The sequence below is a fragment of the Culicoides brevitarsis genome, chromosome 2, assembly GCF_036172545.1.
Source record: "Culicoides brevitarsis isolate CSIRO-B50_1 chromosome 2, AGI_CSIRO_Cbre_v1, whole genome shotgun sequence".
In the NCBI taxonomy this organism is placed as follows: domain Eukaryota; kingdom Metazoa; phylum Arthropoda; class Insecta; order Diptera; family Ceratopogonidae; genus Culicoides; species Culicoides brevitarsis.
Window position 1 is genome coordinate 18016545 of NC_087086.1, and position 24485 is coordinate 18041029.

General features: G+C 28.1%; 3 protein-coding genes across 3 annotated transcripts; 2 read left to right on the forward strand and 1 right to left on the reverse strand.

Annotated features, from left to right (window-relative positions):
- Positions 1-238: 238 nt before the first annotated feature.
- On the reverse strand, positions 239-3293 carry LOC134828648 (uncharacterized). Its single transcript, XM_063841630.1, has 4 exons — positions 3228-3293; positions 593-636; positions 492-521; positions 239-421 (listed from the first exon to the last, which is right to left on the reverse strand). Exons 1-4 carry the CDS (start codon positions 3283-3285, stop codon positions 239-241), a joined length of 315 nt encoding a protein of 104 aa, XP_063697700.1. The 5' UTR covers positions 3286-3293.
- Positions 3294-4027: 734 nt separating this feature from the next.
- On the forward strand, positions 4028-5177 carry LOC134828649 (holotricin-3-like). The gene is made up of 3 exons (XM_063841631.1): positions 4028-4096; positions 4157-4282; positions 5046-5177. Exons 1-3 carry the CDS (start codon positions 4028-4030, stop codon positions 5175-5177), a joined length of 327 nt encoding a protein of 108 aa, XP_063697701.1.
- Positions 5178-18421: 13244 nt separating this feature from the next.
- On the forward strand, positions 18422-23692 carry LOC134831402 (insulin-like growth factor 1 receptor). The gene is made up of 7 exons (XM_063845122.1): positions 18422-18805; positions 19083-19592; positions 20263-20498; positions 20818-20890; positions 20948-22097; positions 22155-22338; positions 23324-23692. Exons 1-7 carry the CDS (start codon positions 18455-18457, stop codon positions 23676-23678), a joined length of 2859 nt encoding a protein of 952 aa, XP_063701192.1. The 5' UTR covers positions 18422-18454; the 3' UTR covers positions 23679-23692.
- The last annotated feature ends 793 nt before the right edge of the window (positions 23693-24485 follow it).

Below are 24485 nucleotides of genomic sequence, written 5' to 3' on the forward strand. Positions count from 1 at the left end.
AGTGCCTTCTGGGATGAATTGTTTTCGTTTTTTGTTTTGCTGTGAATGGTAACAATAAAGATTGTAGGTTTGACCCGAAAAAAAAATGTTTGATAAGAAAAAAATATTTTTTGATAAGAATTATTGTTTTTTGGTTCTCGAATTAAAAAAAAGTCTTTTTGTTTTAAATTTCCCATTGGAATTTAATTGTAAAATTTGAGTCTTTCACATCCATTTCGATATCAAAGTCGGAAAACGTTCATCGTCCGAATCCGAAAGATTGGGAGCCAGCGTTTGCTGATGCAGCAGATCCGCTCAAGCCACCGCCAAGGCCGCCTCCTGCTCCAAATGATTGTGATTGAGCTGCAGCATTGGCAGAGCTTCCAGAAAAGCCGCCGCCTCCTCCGAAGCCACCGCCGCCGCCATATCCGGGTCTACCTCCCTATTAAAAAAAGTTGAAAAAAAAAATTAAAAAATATTTTTTTTACAAAAATTTTGGTTTTGAAACTTACGAAGCCACCACCGTGTCCTCCGTGACCTCCCTAAAAAACGAGTAAAAGAAAAATTTTGATTAAAATTTTATTTAAAAATATTTTTTCATCATAAAACTTACGAATCCGCCATGTCCACGACCTCCGCCGTGTCCAAAGGTTGGAGCTGTAAAAAAATATTAAATTAATTTATTTAATTTTAATTAATTTTTTATATTAAATAAATTAATTATGAATTTTATTTTTAATCAAAAATTAATTTAATAAAATTCAAATTTTACCTCCAAAGGCTAAGCCAAGAAGCATAGCAAGAACAAATAAGAATTTCATTTTTTTTGTGTCTTTTTGCAACAAAAGCTCACGAATTAATGATTTAATTTTCGAAATAATTTTTTGTATAAGCAATTTTTAATCTCTTATTTGTTGAAAAATTCTCAATTGAAACAAAAATTCTCAAAAATCGACCGTCAAAAATTTATTTTTCTCTTTTTTTACAATTTTTATTTTGATAAGAATTTTATAATGGAATAAAAAATCATTCCTGCCTTAACATAATTGAACTTGAACAACGTCTTATCAAAAAAATTTTTTTTGCTTAGATTTACATGTAAAAATTAAATAACTCTTGATAACCCAATTTCATTCAATTTTTTCAAACAAAGCCCGAAAATAATTTTTGCAATAAATAAAAAAAAACTTTTTCCCCGAAAAAAAAAAATGAAAATTACTTCCACTTGTCATGTCTTGTCAATTCCCATTAAGAACATCTTTTTCCATAAAATAAAAAAAGAAACATGAGAACACGCACTTTTTCGATAAAACAATAAACTTTCTCAATAAGAACAATTGACTCGCACGACTCGCAACAAAAAAAAAAGACAAAAAGTGAAAAAATTGCCAAAGTTAAATCTGAGATCCATTTCAATTTGATTTATGGCACGGAAATTTTATCGCAAATATTTTAAGGGTGTCATTTGAGCAACGTTCTTGTGTATCTTTTGAAAATTTCCTCACGTTTGAATTGCTTTTTGAGTGTTTTTTTTCTTAGTTTTTAAAGTCTTTTTTAACATAGTTGTTTTTTTTTTGGAGTCACGCACATTCACCGGCGAACGTTAACCGGTTTTTGTCTTTGTTTGTTTTGATTGGAGTTTCTTGAACTATTTTCTGTGAATCTTGTTGCGTTATCGAAACCTGATCGATTAATGGAAAAAAATTAAATTAGGTTTTAAAAATAAATTTATGTGAGAATTTTAAATTTAATTGTCTTTGAACTCGTTTAATTGTTTTTTTTAAACTTTATAATAAAAAATTCATAAAATAAAATTTAATAAAAAAAATTTATGACAATTATTATATTCATTTTTGACCTTGTTATTGGTCAAATTAACAATAAAAAAGAATAAAAATAAGAAAAAATAAAAAAAATTAAAATAAATAAATTAAAAAAATTTTATTTACTTATTTTAAAAATAAATTACATAATTAATAAAATTAATTTAATTAAAATGAATTTATTTTATATATTATTTTATTTAATCAAATTTATTTTTAAATAAATAAAACCACAAAACCATAGCAAAAACCGTGAAGAATATTATGTGTCATTGACTTCTTTCGCACCTTTGTCATGGATATTTTTTGCACTGTCCTGAATATTATTTAACATGGCAGACACCAGTTATTAGAGACAGTTGTATTTATTTATTTTGTTTTATTATTAATTGTGCTACGTGATATTTACTCTGACGAACGACCTTCACCTTGATTTTTATATTTTATTATTGTTCCGATTATTAATTTTCTGTAGATGATTCGTATTTTATGAATTATCTAATAAAAAATCATAAAATTCAAATTTTTACTGGAATAACGAGAGGTAATTTTCAAAAAACAAAAAAAAAAATCTAGATATTTTGTTCGTTATCAAAAATTCTGCGTACAATGTCAAGCAAGTCACATTATTTCTTGTTTTTTTTTTTTTTTTTTAATTTTGTTCTCTTTTCTTCTATTCTCTTGATTATTTTTTTTTTATTTTTGTTTCCTTTCCGATGTTTACGAATATTTTACGCACTATTGAACTATGGGGAATTTTGGATTTCTCGTTAAAAAATAGCGAAACAAGAATTATGTAAGGAAACACGTCGTAATTAACTCTGCGGTGTACGGATCAAGGTTGCGTAAACTAGATCTAGGATCGGTAAGAAGCAACAACAAAAAAACCTAATGAATCAGAATTTTTTTTTCGTATATATATCGCGGTTAGTTTACAACTTTTTATCATTCACGAAAAAAACTTTAAGCCAAACACTACAAAAAAAAAAACTAAAAATGAAAGTTTTATTCTTGCTCGCTTTGATTATTGGATTAGCTTTTGCTGCTCCCGAACCTGAACCTCAATTTGGACATAGAGGCCATGGAGGATTTCGTGTGAGTTTTAACTATTTTTGAAAAAAAAAAATAGAGGAAATTAGAACATTTTTTGTTAATTTAGGGCCATGGAGGTCATGGGGGATTCGGAGGAGGCCATAGAGGCTTCGGAGGTCACGGAGGCTTCGGAGGTCACGGAGGCTTCGGGGGACATCGAGGACATGGCGGATTTGTAAGTTAACACATAACATAAATTTTATTATTTTTTTATTGATTTGTTTTTTTACTGAAATTTTTAAAAAAATGAAGTAACCAAGATAATTTAATGATCTAAATAAAAAAAAATGTGAGTGTTTTGTGAGAAAATTTTTAAAAAATCTAATAAATTACCTATTTTTAGGGAGGCCATGGTGGATTCGGAGGACATCATGGAGGACATGGTTTCCATGGATAAATCAAAAATGTGATTTTTATTCTAAGTACAGATAAATAAAATTTAATTATCATAAGTTGAATGAACAAAGTTTTATTTTTTTAGTTAATTAATTTATTTTAAAATTATAAAAAAATCTTCTCTCTGTTTTTGTCAACAGCAAAATATTAAAGAGTGACTTTTGAGTTACTTTTTCTATCGGGGAATCAATTACTGTTTAATATTCATAAAAATTGAGAGAAGAGATCCATAAAAAAAATCGAGTTTTGTATAAGAATTTTTATTATATTTTTTTTTTTTTGACGTCAGTAAGTTTGAATAATTAAAAAAAATTAAAGAAAAATAAAAAATTAAAATAAAAAAAAATAATAATTTTTAATAATAAAAATTTCTTTTTTTTTTAAATTGTAAGAATAAAAATATTCAGAATTTAAAACGAAATTTCTGATGCGTTTTTCTAATCAGAGCAATTAAAAATTTTAAATCAGAAAAAAATGACGTAATTGAGATTCTTTTTTAATAAATTTATTGACAAAGGTTAGTATTCAAATAACGATTCAAGACACTTTCTATCTCATTCGAAACGGGGAATCACCGTATAGGTTAATAAACATTCACAAAAACTCGATACGAAGAGAAATATACACAAAAATCGATATATTTTTTGTATAAATTTATTGATAAAAAATTATTTTGCATCAGTGTTTCTCGCAACTTCTTCTCAAAAACACTAAAAATATTCAAAAAATTAATAAAAATGAAGTTCTTACTGTTTCTCGTGATGTTAATTGGACTAACTCTTGCTGCACCACAATTTGGCGGAGGAGTAAGTTTTATTTTTCTTCGAAGCTCATGAAAATTTTCAAACAAAAATTCAAATTTCTAGAACACTGGCGGAGGTGACTTCCATATTTTGCCATATCCGGGTCCCGGAAGCGGAGGATTCCAAGGTAATTTCCCTCAGAGACCTGGAGGAGGCTTTGGCGGAGGTTATACCGGAGGAAGACCAGATGTATTCATCGGTTAATTTCTTTTTGTTATGAATTAATTTGTGATAAAAAAAAATTGAAGAATGACAGAAAAAACTTGTTTTTAGAGATCAAAGTGAATCAAGACTAAAAAAAATATTTAAAAAAGAAATAAAATAAAATTCTGCAAAATCTTACCGAACAAGTCTTTTTTGATAGCTCACGTTTTCTTTTGATGAATTTATCTTCAGTCATTTTAGAACATTTTTGTGATCAAGTTCTCATTTTTTGAACTTCTTGAGAATTATTTCTTTTTAATTAATGGATGGGTAAGTTTTTGACTTGTAAAGCTTAAAATTTTGAGAAATAATTTTTTAAAGCGCATGGGAAGAGTTGGCTTTATGGATAGACCAATTACCGGATCTACAAGAAAATGATGAGGCATTTATCGAAGAAGTCGTAAACTTATTTTTCTTCCAAAAATGGATAAAACTCTTTAGTGCTTGGATTTGCAATATTTAAACAAATTCAATAAAAAAATATTTAAAAAAAAAATTAGTCTGATGAGTTTTTTGACATACATATGTACATTTAATCGTATAAATAATTCGCTCAAAAATATTCTCGTGACATTCTCTTTTGCAAATTCGTGAGCTAAACATCAAAAATGAAGATTTTGTTGTTTTTTGCACTCCTCATTGGATTAACTTTTGCTGCGCCACAATTTAACACCGGATTTAACGGCGCCGTAAATTTTTTTATTTATATCTAAAGTTTTTTGGAAATCTTTTTTAACAATATTTTTAGGCATATAGTAACTTTGGAGGATTTCCTGGATATGGAGGAAATTTTGGAGGCGGATTCGGCGGCAGACCAGGAGGATTTAATCCTTATTCAGACCGACCTATTCCCGTTGATCCTGGAATCGGAAATGGCTAATTGCCTTTACTTTTTTAAAAAATATTTTTACTTGTTTAAATAAATGCAGCAGAAAAATTAAAGGAAAATATTTTGCACGCACTGAATATTTAACTTGATTAAATGCAGTTGATTACAATCTCACACAGACACACTTTTGCTGCCATTGTATTTATTGCACAATTACTTGTTTCTTCTTTATTTCCTGATTATGCCACACGTGTTTCATATATTGTTACCCAGGGGGACAAAAATCCTTTATTTTAAGTTTTCCAAAAAATAATTTTTATTTAAAAAAAATATATAAAATTGTTCATAAAAGGTTTTTTTCAAAAAAAAAAATTTTTTCTACAATTTTCTAAAAAATTTCAAGATATTTTTAATTTTTTTTGAATTAAAAATATTTTTTTTTGATTTAAAAATTTTTTTTTTAATTTTTTATAATAATTTATTTTTCCAAAAAATTTGATAAAATATTTCTGTAAAAATGTAGAAGAAAATTTTACAAATTTATTATTTACTTTATAAAAATTCCTTAAATTTTCTAAAGCAAAAAATACATAAATTTGTAAAAGAATTTTTCAAACTATTATTTTTTGAAATAAATATTTTGGTTTTCTTAAAAAATAAATTTGGAAACACATCTTTTTATAAAAATGTAGAATATTTTCTAAATTTTATTTTTTTTTTTGAAAAATATTTGATTTTCTCTAAAAAAAAATTTTTTTAAATTTAAGGACCTCATAATTAAAATCGATTATAACCCTAAAAATCAGCTATATCGTTTCAGTGGGTACAAAACATTTAAAACCAATTTAAACATCAAGCTTTTATCAATAGTTTCAATCTTTCTCTGTGTGTTCTGCTTTTTCCCAACAACAATTTCATTTCTCACTCGTACATTTTGGAGCACACAGTCGAAAAGTACTTTATTTTAAATTCATGCGAATGCCATGCCATGACAAACACACATATCACGCCAGGTATCATCATTACCTCTCGTACGAGCTTTTTAAATTTTTCCACACACGTTAATTCGGAAAATGCACAAAAAATGTTTTTTAATCGGTATCTAGACGGCAATTTTAATCTTACTTTTTTATGTTCTCCAGTTCATTTTCCGTATCTGATTCAAATTATTTTTCCGAAATGGAAACTTGTGTGTGTGTGTTTGAAGAAACTTATGCCAGAATTTAACGGAATTATCGTCTTATGTCTTGAAGCTTCTTCTACCAAAGGAATAGCACTGAACACATTATTTGCCCATAAAACGTCACGTCATGGAAAAAAATGCAGGAAAAAAAATGATATAAATTACTCCCTTTGAAACAAAAATCCAAATACATGAAAAATTTCATTTCCGCAGACAAACTGGTCGCCTCTATCAGGCATGTGTGACTAACTCCGGTAAGACAGGTATTTTAAACATAATTTTATGCACACATGTGCTTTTTCCCCCAGAAAAAAAAATAAAAAAATGAACCCTGTTGTTATGAAACGAAAAAAAAATGAGAGACACACAAACCTACTGGAATAGAGCTCCGACACACACTTTTGTGTATGAAATAATAAATGTTTAAATGATGCTTTTAGTGTATTATTATCATGTTTTTCCAGTGTTTCATAATATCATGTCTGCAGTATTTTTTTCCTCTCCCGTACAAAATTTTCCCTTTTGTAGGTTAAATTCGAGTGAACATTAAAGCGAGACTTGGCAATTAGGCAAGCTGTCTGATTATGGCAACACATGAGAGTTTAATGATGATGATTATTTTATTATTAACTTTTGAATTAAAGAGGAAAAGCAGGTCGTGCTTGTCGGTCAACAGCACATGCCAACGAACAACGAGAAAAAGTTGAGGATTAGAAGACATGCTCGATTGATTTTATTTGTTGTGCGTTCGATAGAGAGAGAAGAGTAACTTTTTTTCAATTAAACTTCGTTTTCTTTCTCCTATAATAAAATTACCTCAGATTTTTAGCTGCAGTGCATGCTGTGTGTCAAAATAAAAACCTGAAATAATAATAAAAACCAAGAAAACGGATATGAGATGTGAGAAAGAAAGAAGGCATAGAGAGGAAATAGCAGTCATGGAATTTGTGTGTGTTTGTCTAAAAAGGAAAATGATTCTTTTATTAGAGTTGGTAGTTTTTGGTTTTGATGCCTTTTAGATATTGCCAATTATTGAGCATAGAATGTAGAGGAAGTTTTTTTGTTTTTTCCTGGCACACTCACAGACAGATTTTTTTTTTAGTTTTTTATTAGATTTTTAATCGGATCGAAGAGAAATTAGTTTGGATTTTATGACCGAGACGTGATGTATTGGAATAGGATTTATTTTTTTATGAGATTTATTTAGGATTTTCAGTAAGAGTTACTGAAAAATGATTTAATAAAATTGAATAGAAATTTATAGAGTTTAATTAAATTGTACCTTTAGAATTTCAGAAAAAATGACAAATTAAATTTAAATTAAAAAAAATAATAAATTAATTAGGCGAATAAATTCAATATGTCCATTTTTTGTCTCCCCCCTCGGATTTTGTCGAAAAAATTCAGGGGAAAAATAAAAATTAAATATAAAATACAAATATTTTTGACATATTTTGGAATTTTTATATTAAAAGATCATGAAAAATTATTGTTTATGGTAACATTATACAAAAAAACTAAAGAAATTTGCTCAATTAAGACATTTTCTTTTGAAATATTGAAAAACATTTTTTTTAAAGTCACGTGACCAAATTTACTTTTTTCAAAAATTTTTATTTTGTGGAGATTTTGTTTGATTTTTCTTTACTTTTAAGTTTAAATTTTAAAATTATATTATCTAAATTTATATAAATGTTAAGAATCATCGTTGGTCGTCTAAAAACGTTAAAAATTACAAACAAAAAATTCAAAAATATTTACTTTTTTATTCCCCCTCCCCATCTCATTCCCCCATTTTATTTTTATTTTTATTATTCGTAAAAATCTTCATTGGACAAAAAATGAAAATATTAAATTTATTCGCCTTAATTAAAAATAAGTAAAAATTAATAAATTTATTTAAAAAAAAAATTGATTGACATAATTTTTTTTTAAAGAAATTCAGAAATTTCCCGGAATTTCAGATTTTATTAAAAAAAAATACCTAATTTAAATTTAAAAAAAATTTAAAAAAAATAGTTTAATAATAATTAAATAAATTGTTCTACTAGAATTTCTGATTCTAGAATTTAATTTTTTTAACAACCAATGTTTTTGCTAAACTTTATTTATAATTATTTTTCAGAAAAAAATAAAAAATCTTATTAAAAAAATAAATCAATACGAAAAAAATCTAATAAATTTAATTAATTTTTTAAAAAATATTCTCAAAATTAATTTATTTATTATTATTTTATTTTATTTATTTATTTATTTTTTTTTTGAAAACAAACAGAAATATTTAAATTATTAAAAAAAAATAAATAAATTAAAAATATTTTTAAAATAAAAAATTATTAAAAAATTATAAATTATTTTTTTTTTCTAGAACAAAAAAAATCTTGAGACATTTGCAAGTATGGTAATAATCATATGTTCCAATTTAACTTAAAAAAAATGTAAATTCTCATTTTAATTTAAAAATTTCGTTCATTTACATCCAAAAAGATAATGAGAGATTATTTGGAATTGCCTTCGGAAATAACGTCACTCTGATTGCAAATTTATTCCTCGTTCAACGCAAAGCCAAGAACAAAAAGAAATGAATATATGAAAGCGATTCCGACTAAAATACAAAAAGGAACCCTTCACGCAAAAGCATAAAAGCGTCTTTTTCTTCTAATAATCAACCTACACAAAATACATTTTTACCCCAAAACGAAAATTCACCAAATAGTGAAGAAGTAATGAATATGGAGATAAAGATAATGATTTCACTTCACATCGTAAAATTAAAGGATTTCTCTCGTACGCGACAAAATTAGAACGAACAAAGACATAAAAGCAAATAGTTTTTCATTTTCGTTTGAGACATTTAAATGAAATTTAGAGTGTTTTACTTCACTTTATTTCTCTTTGTCATTAAAATATCTTCGTTTCTTCAACGCTCTTGCGAGATAAATTTTAAATGAATTTTCGAATGAAAGACGATTAAAATTAGAATTTCTTCAAATTTTCTTTGTAATTAACGTTAGACGTTAAGAAATTGACAAATTTTGCCTTTAAACGACAAATGTTCCCAAAATTTTCGATTTTGAGAGATGACTTGCCATTTTTTATCCTTCAATTCAAAGGGACTGTCAGAAAATGAAAAATGATGAAATTTATGATAAATTTACACCTTTACCGCTTTTTGTTGGTCGATTTCTTTAATAATAAAAAAGAAGGAAAATCAAATCAAATGAACAACAACTTGAACACCTTTTTCCGTTTTATCCAAAGATTCCTTTTCCGTTTGTTATTTTGTGTCACAAAAAGGAATATTTTACAGCACAAAGGCTCATGCTTTCCACAAGGACTTGTTATTTGAAGTTTTTTTTAGTTAAAAGTGTTTTCAAACCATAAAAAATTCTATTTAAAGACTTTTTTATCACAGGCTTGAAAAAAACCTTCTAATGACGATCCACATTAAGTCAATTACGTTTTTGTCTCTGAAAAAGTCTAAACTTTTGTAATTAAATACAGACTAACTAACACCTCTTTTGAAAAAAAATATTTAAAAAAAAAGTTTTTCGTACAATTTTTGTGTACTTGATTTATGTATCTACCGAAACAAGCCAAAGTACGATAGTTTGACTGAAACAAAAGTAGGAAATTTTTTGTCATTCAAGTTTCGTACGATATTTGCTTACCAAAGCAATAAAACCGAGCAAAGTAATAAAAAGTTTTCCAAAAATTTCATAAACCTCATATCTCGCTGTAAAATCGAAGATAAATCAAAAAAAAGTGTTCTGTTACGAAAATTGAACGTAATTGAACAACAAGCAACGAGGATAACGACAACGACACAAAAAAAACCCGTACAAACATTCACTTAATTAAGATCAGAAACTAATCCGAAAAATAAACGTCGTACCTGCGATGGCAGTGCAAATTTCCCAATATTTGTCTTTTCGAGTGTTTCGTTCCATAAATTTTCATTCGGTTCATTCCACGAAAACACGAATGGTGGTAGAAAATTGCAAAAACCAATGTAAACGTTAATTTTACCAAACATCATGTTTTCATTTATTAAAGTTTTCTGATGATCTACAACGCTGATATCGTTCCCTTTACTTTTTAATCCTTATTTCTACATGACGTAACGTATTCTCCAACTTTTGCTGCACAACTTTTTGAGGTAATTCAAGCAAAATTTGAACATGTGTGTGTCCTATGGATTGAAAAAGGGGTAAAATTACGGAGAAAATTCCGTCCCAATGCACATTTTAAAATTTTGCCCAATGCACATTCTAAAATTTCAATTCCCAATGCAAATTTCGAGTCTTTGAATGTCTATTGCTCCAATAAATGGTCTAAAATATTATCATAATCTATAATTTAATATGATCTAAAACTTTTCCCCAATGCACATTGTAAAACTGTGTCGCTATGTACAATCTGAAATTTCGCCCTAATGCACATTATGCAAGTTCACTCTTCAAATGCCAATTTTGAGTCTCTGAGCACATAATTTAAATTTCGCCCCAATCAACAATCTTATCCTTTACCCTAATGCACAATCTTAAATTTTGACCCAATGCACATTCTTAATTTTTCCCTAAAACTTTACCCCAATGCACATTTCAAGACTTTGACCCAAGACACAATCTAAAATTTAGACCCCATGCAAGTTCTGAAAATTTAACCCAATGCACAATTTGAAATGTAGCCCCAATGCAAACTCTAAAGGGATTAAATGTTTTTGGCTGAAAATCAAGACTTTCCATATGAGGTTAGATTGACTTATTTTTCAAAATAAAGCTTAAAATTAACCCCTCAAAGGACTAATTTCACTCCTTTTCAATCCGTAAGGTTTCTGTGTGCATTTGTTTATTACAAGTTGTGTTTTGCGAATGTTTGACTTTCCGTGTGTGTGTGTCTCCGAGTGTCTACCTAACATGTTTTAACATTTAGGAAAATTAAGTTGAACAAATATTTGGACGGTTATGTGATCTTATAGCGCGACGTTCATCCCCCCAACCGAGTCGAAATTGTTGCAATGGTGCAACATCGTGGCATGACACACATCGTGCAACGGCGGAAGCGAAATATAGCGTCAGGTGTTCATCTTAATTAAAGACTGTGGTTCATCGAGCAGTTTCCTTGATGGTTTGAACGAAAAATTCCCTCAAGGCGACGACGTCATCTCATTAGTAAAACACGAAGCAAAACTCTTATCTCGGCACATTCAAAATCCAAACAAATAATAAAATAAAAATAAAAGAACAAACAGTTACTTTGGCAAAATCCGTGACTAAAAAGACACGTACACACATAACCTTTATCGCACTACGTACACGTAAAACTTCTTTAATCACTTAATTGATATGTTAATTTGTACAAATATAGAGAAATTGCCAAAACGAATTTCTCGTATGCATACCTTTGCTGCCAGAGGTACAGCACGAAGCGAAGTAATAACAATAATAATAACAGGAGAAAATTAGAGAAACATTCAGAGTGAGTGCATAGATTCGTTCAAAAAGTAGTTTATTTCATTACTACAGACACAAGAAAATTGCTTACGGAATTCGAAAGAAAAGACTAAAGGCAAATGTTTGTGCAATGAAATGTTATGAAAAGCTTAGCAAATTAGTACATGATGTCAGATGAAATTTTCTGTAACTATACACAGAGAATTTTTTCTTTTTTGGGAAGCAAATTGAAACGTGTTCTCCTGTAATATAGTTTGGAGATAAATGAATGAATGAATGACTATGGCGTAAGTAAGTAACACTGTAATTGTTTTCTTAAATGAAAGTAGGGAGAAAATTGTTTAGATATTTTTCGTGGTACCTAGATTATTATTTTTCGTTTGAAAAATGAAAATGGAAGATAAAATCGTTAAATTGAAGTGAGTTAAAGCAGAAATTGTTTGTTTTTAGAGAAAAGTAGGGAGTTAAATCTATTTAAAATTATTTGAATTTTTTCTTTAAATTTAATTTTAGAAAATTCATAACGTTTTCTAAAGATATTTTAGTAAAAATAAATAGGCTTCTCATGTAGTATTTATTATTGATTATTTAAATTATTTAAATTAATTAATTACAAAAATTAAAAAAGAAATTCAATTAATTTCAATTTAATTTTTATTAATTAAAAAAAATAAATATTATTGAATTTCATAAAAAAAATAATTTTATTTTTAATAAAACTTTATAAAATTTTATTTAAAAAATATTTGGAAATCAATTTATTTTAATTTTATAAAAATTTTATTTATTTATTATATTAAAAAAATTAATTAATTATACAAATTAAAAAAAAGAAATTAATTTTTTTTAAAAAAAAAAATAAATAATTAAATTTCATATTATAAAAAAATTTATAAAATTTTAATTTTTTATTTTATTTTTTTTAAAATTAAACAAAACTTAAGTATTAATTAAAATTTTAATTAAATTAAAATTGAAAAAAAAAAAATTTATTTGAATTATTTGGAAATTAGTTTAATTTAATTTTTAAAAAATGTTTTAGATTTTTTTTATATGAAATTTTTTATAGGTGCCTAGTTAAAATTTAATTTTATTAAAAAATATTTAACTTAAATATATTTTTAAAAAAATTTAAAATTACAATAAAATATTAGAAAAAAATAAAAAACAATAAATTAAAAAAATATCAATAATTAAAAATATCTAAATGTCTATAAACAATAAATTAAAATTAAAATTAAAACAAAGTTAAATTGAAAAATGCCTTAAAATAAAAAAAATAATTATTTTTTTTTAAATTAAGGATATTTTGTAGTTTAGAAATATTTTAAATTAAAAAAAAATTCTATTAATTTTTTTCAATGTCAAAAATATATGAAGATTTGAATGAAACACTTAACGATTTAATTCAAAATTTCAATATCACGTTCAAGCAATTTAATTCGTTTCATCGTCTAGTCTCTTTAATTGATGACCAATAATAAATCGATAAAATCTGTTTATCCTCAACATTATCCTAAAATCACTCCCAAATTCCAATACATCATCAAACAAAAACCCAAAATCCAGTTCATAAGTAAATTTTGGTAAATTTTCATAGAATTTGTGCCAAACCAAGCCACAAAAACGTACATCCAGAGAAAATCTTGATGAAAACTACAACCGATCAAAAGTCAAGAAATTAATTTAATATCCAAGGCAACACACACTCGACCATTTATTTTTGGGAAAACATGTGGCTGGCTAGCAGTTTTCGTGTCTCGCATCTATCTCATGTGCAAGAAATTATTGGAGATTCCCAACTTTTTTGGAGAAACGTTTGAGGAATATTTAAAATTTTTTAAAGACAATTTGTTTGTTTTGTGAAATTTGTGCTGCAGGAAGGAAATGGCAAAAATGTTGCTTCAAGGACTTTTATCCAATTTTCTAAACACACAGAGAGAAAGACAAAACAAAAAATCATGTCTGACAATCATTCAAAGTGCGCTGCAAGCTATTTATTTCCCTTTTTGTGTCTTTGCAAGTTACTTACATAACCCAAATTGCATGCCGAATGCTTTTTACATGCGACCTTACGACGACGACGACGAATTTTCTTCGTCTAATAAAATAAAAAAAAGACAAAAAAAATATTTACGAATTGCTTTGATGCTCTTTTCGTGTACAAACTATTATTGTCTTGACTGACTTTTTTTCTTGCACTTTTTGCGCTCTAAATATTTTTCATGTCTTTTTCTTGGCTACCATCTCAAAGGAAATGACAACATTTTTCTTTGACCGAAAAATTTCTTGTTTAATTTTTTTTTTGTTCGGAGTGTGTGATAAAAAAAAGCGAAGATAAAACAAAAGGCAAAACATGAAATCCCTTTTAAGCGAACGGAGAATCTGATTACGTAATGTCCAATCCGGATAAAAAGGAGAAGAAACCCCAAATCAAAACAAACAAACACGACACGGATTTTTTGTGTGGGATTCAAACAAAGCCAATATTGCTGAGCTAACGAGTTAAAGTTAACTCAATAATGTGTGGCATGCTCTTTTTTTTCTCCCTCCGTACTTTTGTCGTTTTGCACTCGCATTCATTGACACAAAACAATGGAGAGCGAAAAAAATTTCCCTTTGCAATTTATTGGAGCGAGGAAAAAAAAGATGATAAAGGTAAAATGATATATAAAAGCATCCAGGCAGAGATAGAGCCAATAAATGGTCGTCGTCGTCGTCGTTCGCTGGCTGGCTGTTTGTGATCTGAATTTAGATTTCTATTTTTTTTTCGAGCGTCGAATTGAACTCGCCATATGTAATACAATTTTCTGCTTCATCATTCATTTCCGGAGGACCTGTGTTCGTTTTTTGATGTACCTTGGGAAGGAGTGGAGACGAAAAAAGGGTGATAAGAGCAGCAAACGACAATTCTGGTCAGAAAATTTATATTTTATTATCTTTTATATTTTTTTCCTGTCTAACTTTTTATTTAGTGTTTATTTGACTGAATTCCGTTCCGTACTTGAAAAGAGAAAATTTCTGTAGATGCCATACTTTGAGTTGCTCGAAGACACAATTTTGTATGCAATAAGGCATCATCAGCAAACAAAACAATGCAGGAGCGTTGCTTATAAAATTAGAGACTTGAGCGTATTTTTACAAATTACAGGTAAGCAAATTATTTTTTTTTTGTTTTTTAATTTTTTTTCTAAATAACATTTTTTAAACATTTTCAAATCAAAAGTTTTTTTTTGTAAAAAATAACAAAATTATTATTTTTAAAATAATTTTTAAAAAATATTTTTAACTTTTTACTATGAAAGTTGAATAATTTTTTAATAGAGTTTCAACATCAAAATTCAAAAATATTTTTAAATACAAAAATAAAAATTAAATTAAAAATTTAAATATTTTTGACATTTTTTGAAATTTTTTAATTGAAAAATTACTGTTTACGTTAAAATCATACAAAAAACAAAAGAAATTGGCTTTGATCAGACGTTTCTAATTGAAATGTAGAAAAAAAAATTTTTTAAGTCACGTGACCTAAATTATTTTTTTTTCAAAAATTTTTATTTTGTGAGATTTTGTTTGATTTTTCTTCACTTTTGAGTTCAAATTTGGAAATAATTTAAAGTAAAATTAAATAAATATTAATAATCAACGTTTAACGTCTAAAAATGTTAAAAAATTACAATGTAAATATTCAAAAATATTTATTTTTTTAATTTATATTTTTATTTATATTTTTAATTAAAAAAAAATTAATTTATTTAATTTTAATTAATTTAATTTATTTTCTAAAACTTTAGAAATTATTTTATAAATTTTAGAATTAAAAAAAAGACTTAGTTTTTTTACAATTTTTAGAAATATTTTATTTTATTTATTTATTTTTAAATAACAAGAATAAAATTCTATTAAAATAAATTCAAAAATAAAAGTTTAATAATTAAGAATTTAATTTTATTTTTAATTAATAATTAAACAAATTTTTAAAAAAAATCTACTAATTTTTTAGTTATTTTTGATTTTTTTAATCCAAAAATTCTAATTTCAGAACAAAAATACTCAGACAGACACTTTTTCGTGGAATTTCAGACACAACTTCACAACTCGTTACTACTATACGGAAATAATGGCAATTGATGAGTTCCATTCCCTGCTTTATTATTATTCTAGAAGTGTGCAACACTTTATGCAAGTCAATTGAAAACGAACGAACGAAAAATTGGAAAAAAGAGGTTCCTGAAGTAAATATCCGATTCAGCTGATTTTCAAAAAAAAAAACGAACGAACGTGTGCACGAGCCTAACACGTAAATGATGATGATGGTAATTTCTGTTTTGTCTCTCCTAATAAATGTGAGTGAGTGTGTTTTCTCTCATCCACACACACAGCGATAACGAACAGTTGTAAATTTTACAATCGAAATCGGCACATCAGCAATATGTGACTGGAAAAATTCCCATTGCGCGATGTTCGTATTTGCTTTAAATTAAAGGTCTTTTTTTTTTTGTAACAAACAACAGTCGATCAACGGAGTGATGTCATGAATAAAGATTTAGGTCACCTTTTGTCTAAATATCGTCGATTCGTGCAAAAACTAGCAGAAAGAGATGAAAAAACGTTGAAATGAGGGTCAATCAGCACGCTTTTGACACATTTTGTGTGTGCACAGTATATCGATTGATTAAACAAATGAGACCGACCGACATAATTGATGAATTGAACGAATTCTCTCCTTTCGTACTGCCACATGAGAGCAAAATAAATAAGCAATCAATGTGCTTTTATGCGATGTTAATTGATGATCATGATGTCACAATTGTCTAGAGAGCACCGATGAATTCCAATGAACGTCCTTGTGAAATGCGACGATTAATGCACGCTTTCTAAACACTGTCTGTCACTTTATCAGACATCTCGTCGTCCTCGTCTCCGTTTGGCAGTCATAACATTCTTATCGCGAAAAGAAGCGAATTTGAATGAATTCACTACTGACCGACTGACATGCCACTTCACAACTGAACAGTTGTTATTATGCGAAGCGAGAGTTCTCATTATCAGTTCACAATCATCATCATACAATTGAACTTAATTGATTCTCGTCATCGTCGCTGCCTCTGAACGTGATAAAGGAATACTGACTTAAATTTCATAATTATGTCAATGTGTTAACTGCGAGATCAATGAAACAACGCACGGTGGTACAAAAATGGAAGAAAATACCCCAAAAAATTATTTTTTTTTTAAATTATTCTAGACCTAGCAAAGTCAAAACTAAAATTCAAGTCAATATTTTTTCAATATTTTTTTCAGGGCTACAAAAACTTACGACTTAAACTTAAGCTTCAAAAACTTATGTGACTTAAATTTTGACTTAATTGAATTTGACTTAAGCTTAAGTTTAAGTAAAAGTTGAATTAAGTTTTTTTTTTTGAATTTCGACCAAATTTTGAGAAAAAATTAATTTTTTTTTCATATTTTGAAAAATTTGGTAAATTAAGTCAAATAATTTGACTAAAGTCAAACTTTTTTGACTTTTACTCAAGCTTAAGTCATAAGTCAAATGGTTTTTGACTTTTTAATTGCCAAAAAAAACTTAAAGACTTAAACTTTGACTTGAGTAAAAGTAAAAAAAACTAAAAGTACTTTGGACTTTTGACTTTTTGAAATTTTTTTCACTTCAGGGGTGCAAAAATTAGTGAGTCAAAACTAATTGACTTAAGACTTAAACTAAAGTAAAAGTCACTTAAGCTCTTAAGTTTAACTTAAGTCAATTAAGTTGGCTTAAGCTTAAGTCAATAGTCAAAATATGAGATCTAAATTTGTAAAATTTTCTTGAAAAATTTTTTTATCTAAAGAACATGTGACTTTTGACTTAATTTTACTTTTCCTTAAACTTAAGCTTTAGTCAAAAGACAATTAAGTTAATTTTTTCTTTTGACTTAAACTTTGGAGCTCTGAAGAAAATAACAGGGCTGCAAAAACTTAATATGACTTAAAGTTAAGCTTACAAGACTTATGTGATTTAACTTAAACTAAAATTTAAGCCAAAATAGTATTTTGACTTAATAGGCTTCCGGACTTAAGCTTGAGTTGAAGAAAAAATAAAATTAATTCAAAAGTTATTATGAAATTTTCTTTAAAAATTTGGAAAATTAAGTCAATGAATTTGGCTTAAGTCAAACTTAAGTGACTTTAACTTAAGCTTAAGTCAAATAGCCCTGCTTTTGTTTTATTTTTGTATGAGAATTCAAATCAAGCCTACTGTGCGTCGCGAAATACGATCGAAGACGATCGGTAGGTGCGTCAGAGAGTCATTTTTCGACGTACATTGATTTAATTTTATGACTTGAATGTGAATGTGAGAAAATTGTCGCCCGCAAGCGGTTTGCGTGGTAGTCAGGAACGTCTCCAGCTATGTTTTATCGTTACGAGCTCCCATAAGCGACATTCCTCTCTAAGAAGAATGAGCATAAAAATATCCAACTTCTCAAAAAAAAAAGAAAAAAAAATTAGCTACTCACACTCTAATATTAATAATAATGATCAATCAATTTGTTCACTCAATCACATCGCACTCAACATCACAACCAGTAATTTCTTGACCATTCTAACGATCGCGCAGTCATTATCAGTGTGCTTCTTACGATTTTTTTTGTTTTGTGTTGGTTTTTATATCATCACCTGAACACGAAAATATGCGAAATCTCGTGTTCATGCTAATCGGAACTTTCTTCGTGTTGCATGTGACTCATTCGCGAGAATGTAAATACATCGACATACGAAATAATGTGACGCAGTTTCGAAAACTAGAAAATTGCACAGCTGTTTTGGGATTTTTGACCATAGTTTTGATAGATGCGAAGCCGGAAGTTTTTGCGAAATTGCATTTTCCAGAGTTGCGAGAAGTGACGGGATTTGTGTTTTTATATCGCCTACAGGGATTGAAGTCATTGCGACACATTTTCCCGAATTTACAAATTATACGCGGGAATGAGCTTTTTGTGAATACAGCACTGACATTTTATGAGTTGTTTAATATAACGGAAGTAAGGTCAAAATGATAATCAAAATTATTTTCGTTTTTTTTTCTCAAATATCGATTCCTTAAAATGCAAGAAAAATTTTAAATTTTCGTGAATTTTCATTAAAATTTTAAAATTTGCGTTTAAAAAAGTAAAAAAACTGATTTTAGTTAAAAAATTATTTTTTGTATAATAATTTTCAAAAATTTAATTTTCTCTTTTTTTTCAAAACTAAGCAAATTTTCTAAAGAAGCCCTTATTCAAATTGACGAAAAATTTTTTTATTTTTTTTTAATTCCAGGTTGGTCTTCCATCGCTCCAACAAATCAGCAGAGGCGCCGTTCGCATTCAAAAATGTCCGAAAATTTGTGATGCTGATACATTTGACTTCCATACGAATCATTCAACGAATATTTTGCGAGATTATGGGTCAAATTGCACCGATATCGAGTACCCCAAGTCGTTTGACGAGAAAAATATCAAGTGCACTTCGACAAAAGATGACTTTGTGTGCGTCGTGAGCAAATTGCAGGAGATTCCGCTCGAAAAGTGTCACGATCTTTGCATGTTCGGGTGTCACAACATAACGGCAAGCGGATGTTATGTCTGTAAAGGGCCCAGAGACAATGGCGTTTGTGTGGAAAAGTGTCCCGCGAACAAATTGTATGACGAAAAAACGATGCGTTGTGTCACGGTACAGGAGTGCATTACTTATTCGGCAGATCCGGAGCTCCGAAAGTTCATTTATGCTGAGGAATCGTTGTGTGTGACGACTTGTCCGAAGGGATTTTCGGAAAAGGATCCAGAAAATGTAAGTTTTTGAGTAGTTTTCAAAGGAATTTTTAACTTTTAGAATAATAAGGCCATTGAATTTAATTATTTCACTTTATATCACCTCCGCCCCTCCGATTTTGCCGAAAAAATTCAGGGGGAAAAATAAAAATAATTAAAAAAAAATGAAAATTTTTGACATTTTTTGGTACTTTTTGATTGAAAAACGATAATAATGTCCAGTAAACATTAAAATTATATTAGATATGAACTTAACTTGCTTTAAAAACGCATTATCTATCGAAAATTTGATGAAAAAATTTTTGAGTCACGTGACCAAATTTTTTATTTTTCTTAAATTTTTATTTTGTGAAATTTTATTAAAATTTTGACTTAAAAATTTGAAATAATGAAAATAAAAATTATTTTAATGTGTTCAATCAACGATTAACGTTCAAAAACATCAAAAAAGTAGTAAAAAAAATTAAATAATTTTTATGAGCAATCTTGAATGCACCCATTGTTTTATTTTTAATTATGACCGAATTCAGCAGAAAATATAATTTTTTTTTTATTTTCTTATTAAAAATAAATTTCAAATTTAAAAAAATGAAAATTTCCTTACTTCGAAATATTTCAAAAAAATTAGAAAATAAAAAAAATCTTAAATTTCATTCACCTTAACTTTAATTTAACTCAAAATTTAACAGGAACATAAAATCTATCACGATTTTCGTTGTCGCCCATGTGGAAAATGCCCCAAAATTTGTCATGGACTCCTTATCAACTACGTCGAGGATGCTCAGAAACTTCACGGATGCAATATTATCGATGGATCTTTGACCATTAAGATCGACGTTGCCGCTGATCGTCCCGATTTGATGGATGAACTAACCAAATCCCTTGACTCAATTGAAATAATTTCCGGCTATCTTAAAATTTACAGGTGAGTTTTTTTTTAAGTTTTCGCGAATAAACAAAAAATCTTGATGAGTTATCGTCAAAAATTTCTCAAAAACAATTTTTTCTTCCTCTTATTTTTTTTTTTTTGGCATGACACAGAAAATTAGAATTTTGTTGTTTTTCTTCTTTTCATTCAATTTACTCTGCCGTAAAAAAAATAACAACGATGATAAATGAACTTTAAAAAAGTTTGTACATTTATTTAATTTAACTTGATGAAAATTTTTATGTTTCTCCCTTCTTCGTCCTTCGTGTTGTGCCAAAAATTTCGCCTTATTGACAGAACTTTTTAACATTTTCAGGTCATATCCACTCACCTCGCTGGATTTTTTGAAGAATTTGCGCGTCATTGGCGGCAAAACGGTGTCAGAAGATGTAAGTTGATGCATTTTCACCAAAAAAAAAAATCTCACTAAAATTTTCGATTTTCAGTACTTTGCGTTGTACATTTTTGACAATAGCAATTTGCAGGCACTTTGGGACCCCCATCCTGACTTCGAAATCCAAAATGGCACTGTCATGTTTTCCACGAACGAAAATCTATGTCCACAATTGGTGCGCGATTTTCTCGAAAAAACGAATCAAACATCGCCCGACATTTACATTGACACGAACGGCAACATGAAATCTTGTCACACAACGACGATCGATGTTTCGCACGAAATTTTGAGTCCTCGAAATGTCACGATTCGTTGGAGTGAATTCAAAGTGCAGCCAAATGAGCAACTGGAGGGATATTTAATTTACTTCATGGAAACGCCACACACGAATATAACGCATTTTTATGGCGCATATACGTGTGCTTTCAATACTTGGAACATAAAAACTGTGAAAATTTCGCAAGCAAGGAGGGTTTCAGATGGCATATTGGCATTTAATCTCACAGGACTTCAAACACGAACGCAATACGCGTATTATGTTCGCACAATTTTCGCCGGTAACTTTCGGATGCAGGGACAATCTGAGATATTTTACTTCAAAACGCCCGTTAAAACGCTGAATCAAGTGAGAAATCTCGGGACCTTTGAGATAAAAAGTCACGCGATCATGTTAAAATGGCGAATCGGCAGGAAAGATACCGAACATATTCATCATTTTAGCATCGATGTGTTGAGACAACCGGATGACTTGGTTTTGAAGAATCGAGATTTTTGCGAGCATCCGCATGTTTATGACATTGACGAAGAAGATGAAAAGCTGGAAGAAGAATTTCGCCTGGAATATTGTTGTTGTCCTGATTTGAAGAAAGCAGCGGAAAATAAGGATGAATATGACGACAACGACGACGACGAAGAAGATGAGAATGACGATGATGAGTACAGCTTGAGTCACGTGACCAAATACAATAAAGAGGAAGATTTGATAGATATCACCAAAAACTCGAATTACGTGAAAACACACAAATTTATGATGCACGAAGTGGATGTCGAGCATAAATGGTATCGATATGAGATCGATGGACTTCAGCCATTTACGTATTATTCCTTTCAAGTTTTCGCGTGCGAAGAAAATTCAACGGATGCCAATGATAAATGTAGCTCTTATGCCCTTCATAGTGAGAGAACGAACCCTCATCCTGTTGGTAAGTTAAAAAAATTAAGAAAAATTTTGTAAAAAATTATTATTTTTTTCTTATTAGAGCCGATCCATGTCATTCTACAGCAGGTGGGAGAATATAACGAAACGATAGAAGTCTCTTTTGAGCATCCGAACGAGACAAATGGTGGCATTGTAGCTTATATAATGGAAGAAAAACGGGATACAAGGTTTAATATTGAGTCGAAATGTTTTTCAGTTATCAAACATTCTGTGTGGAATCAAACGTAAGTTAAATTTTTATTACTTAAGAGTGAAAAATAATCTTAATTAAAATAAATTGAATTAATTCATTTAAATTATAAAAAAATAATTAAAAAAAAAAAAATTTATAATAAAAAAAAAATTAAATAAAATAATTAATTAATTTTAATACTAAAAAAAATTAAATTGATTAAATTCAAAAAAAAAAATTAAAAAACCTTCTCAAATTTTTTATTTTAATTTAAAATTAAATAAAATTTAAAATTTTAATTAAAAATTTTTTTTTTTTAATCCGCTCCAATTAATTTTAATAATTAAATAAAATTAAAATTGATTATTTTAATTGATAAAATAATTTTAAAATTTAAAGCCACACCTAAGCTATAAATATTATTTTTTTAAATATATTTTTAATTTAATTTAAAATTTTAATTATTTTTTTTTTTATTTAATTATTTTTTAAAAATTCATACAATTTTAATTTTAACTTTTATAAATTTTAGTTTTTCAAATTTTCAAGATTTTTTTTTAAATAAAAAGTAAGGCCGCTCCAAATGAAACTCAATAGTTTTGTCCAAAATTTTTTAAATAAAAATGGGGGGGGGGTTTTTTCCGATTTTCATTTTTAGGAGCGGCCTTCCAATATGATTTTTCAAAATGCCAATTTTTTTTTTAATAAAATTTTAGTATTCAAAATTGATTTTCAAATTTTTTAATTTAAGTATTAAAAATTGATTTTAAAAAATTTTAATTTAAATTGAAAAAAAAAAATTAATATCATAAAAATAGCTGTCGTAATACGATTTTCAATACAAAAATTACTAAAAATTGAAAAATTTTCTTGAAAAATTATGAAAATACACAAAAACCGTTAATTTTTGATGAAATTTTTAACTTTTTATTTTCTATTTTGCCCCATTGGATTTTCGAATTTAAAATGGGGCATCGGACAAAACTATTAAGTTTCATTTGGAGCGGCCTAATTAAAAAAAAAACTTTTTTTTGTAGTTTCATGCTACCTGCTGGTGTCGCTCAACTACGTTTCCAAGCAGTTTTCCTCTCCGGCTTCGGGGCCTTCACCGATTGGTTTAACATCACAGTCTACGAAGCTCCCGAACCACCTTCCGCTGTCATGACATGCCTCGAAGCCTTTTTCTTTTCCATCGCAGTTTGTGGTTCGGTATTCGGGACAATTTGGTTTCGAAACAACCAAGACACGATTTGTCGAAAACGCGCGCCACCCACAGACCGAGGTGACATGGAAATGCTTGTGGTTGGTTTCCAATCTGCAAATGTGGATGAAGAAGAGCTCTTTGACATTCCGCTGGATAGCGTGACCTTTGACGAGGCTGATTTCTATTGAATTAAAGTATTAAAGAAGATTATTTTTTATTTATTTTGTGCAAAAAGAACCCTTTTTCATTTTTTTTTCGATTCGTTTTTTTTAGATTGAATCACGTTCGAAACACGTTTTCTCATATTTACTTAAATTAGGTGTCAAAGGGACAGCAAAAATGATGACAAAAGACAATGATAAAGGTAAGAAATGGCAAAAAAGGACCGAAATGTATTGAGATAAAGGAGAATTTTTAGTGCAAAATTGGTGTGACGTGTTCAGATTTTCAAGTTTTGAGAGGTAAATATTGGCTTCAAAGCATAAATTTGATAATTTTCGAAGATTATTTAGCATCTTGCACAATTATTATTCAAAAATAAGGCGAAAAATGCTGAATCGGTGCAGTATTTGTTGGGTTTCGAACGTGACTTGCAGTTTTAAATTTTGCAATGTCGATTATTTGCAATAATTTTGTTCGATTTATAAAATTTTTACTTCAAGAGTAAATAATTTATGCCTTTTTAAAAGAGAAAAATTTTTTAAAAATATTTTTTTTATAGAAATTTAATAATTTTAATCAAAATTTCTTTTTCTTCAAGCGATTTCAGCAAAAATTTCCTTGAAAAGCTTTAAATAATTCAAATTCATCCTGTTCCATCGGCAAAAGTTCATGACCACTCACCTTTATGAATAAATTCATTCATTAAATTCCTCTCAGCTCCTATGTAAACTACTTTCCGAAGGATAGGTACATTCCGATATTGGTTTCGTGATTTATTACAACTTGTCATAAGACACAAAATATTCAAATAAATCATCATCGTCGTTCGCCGT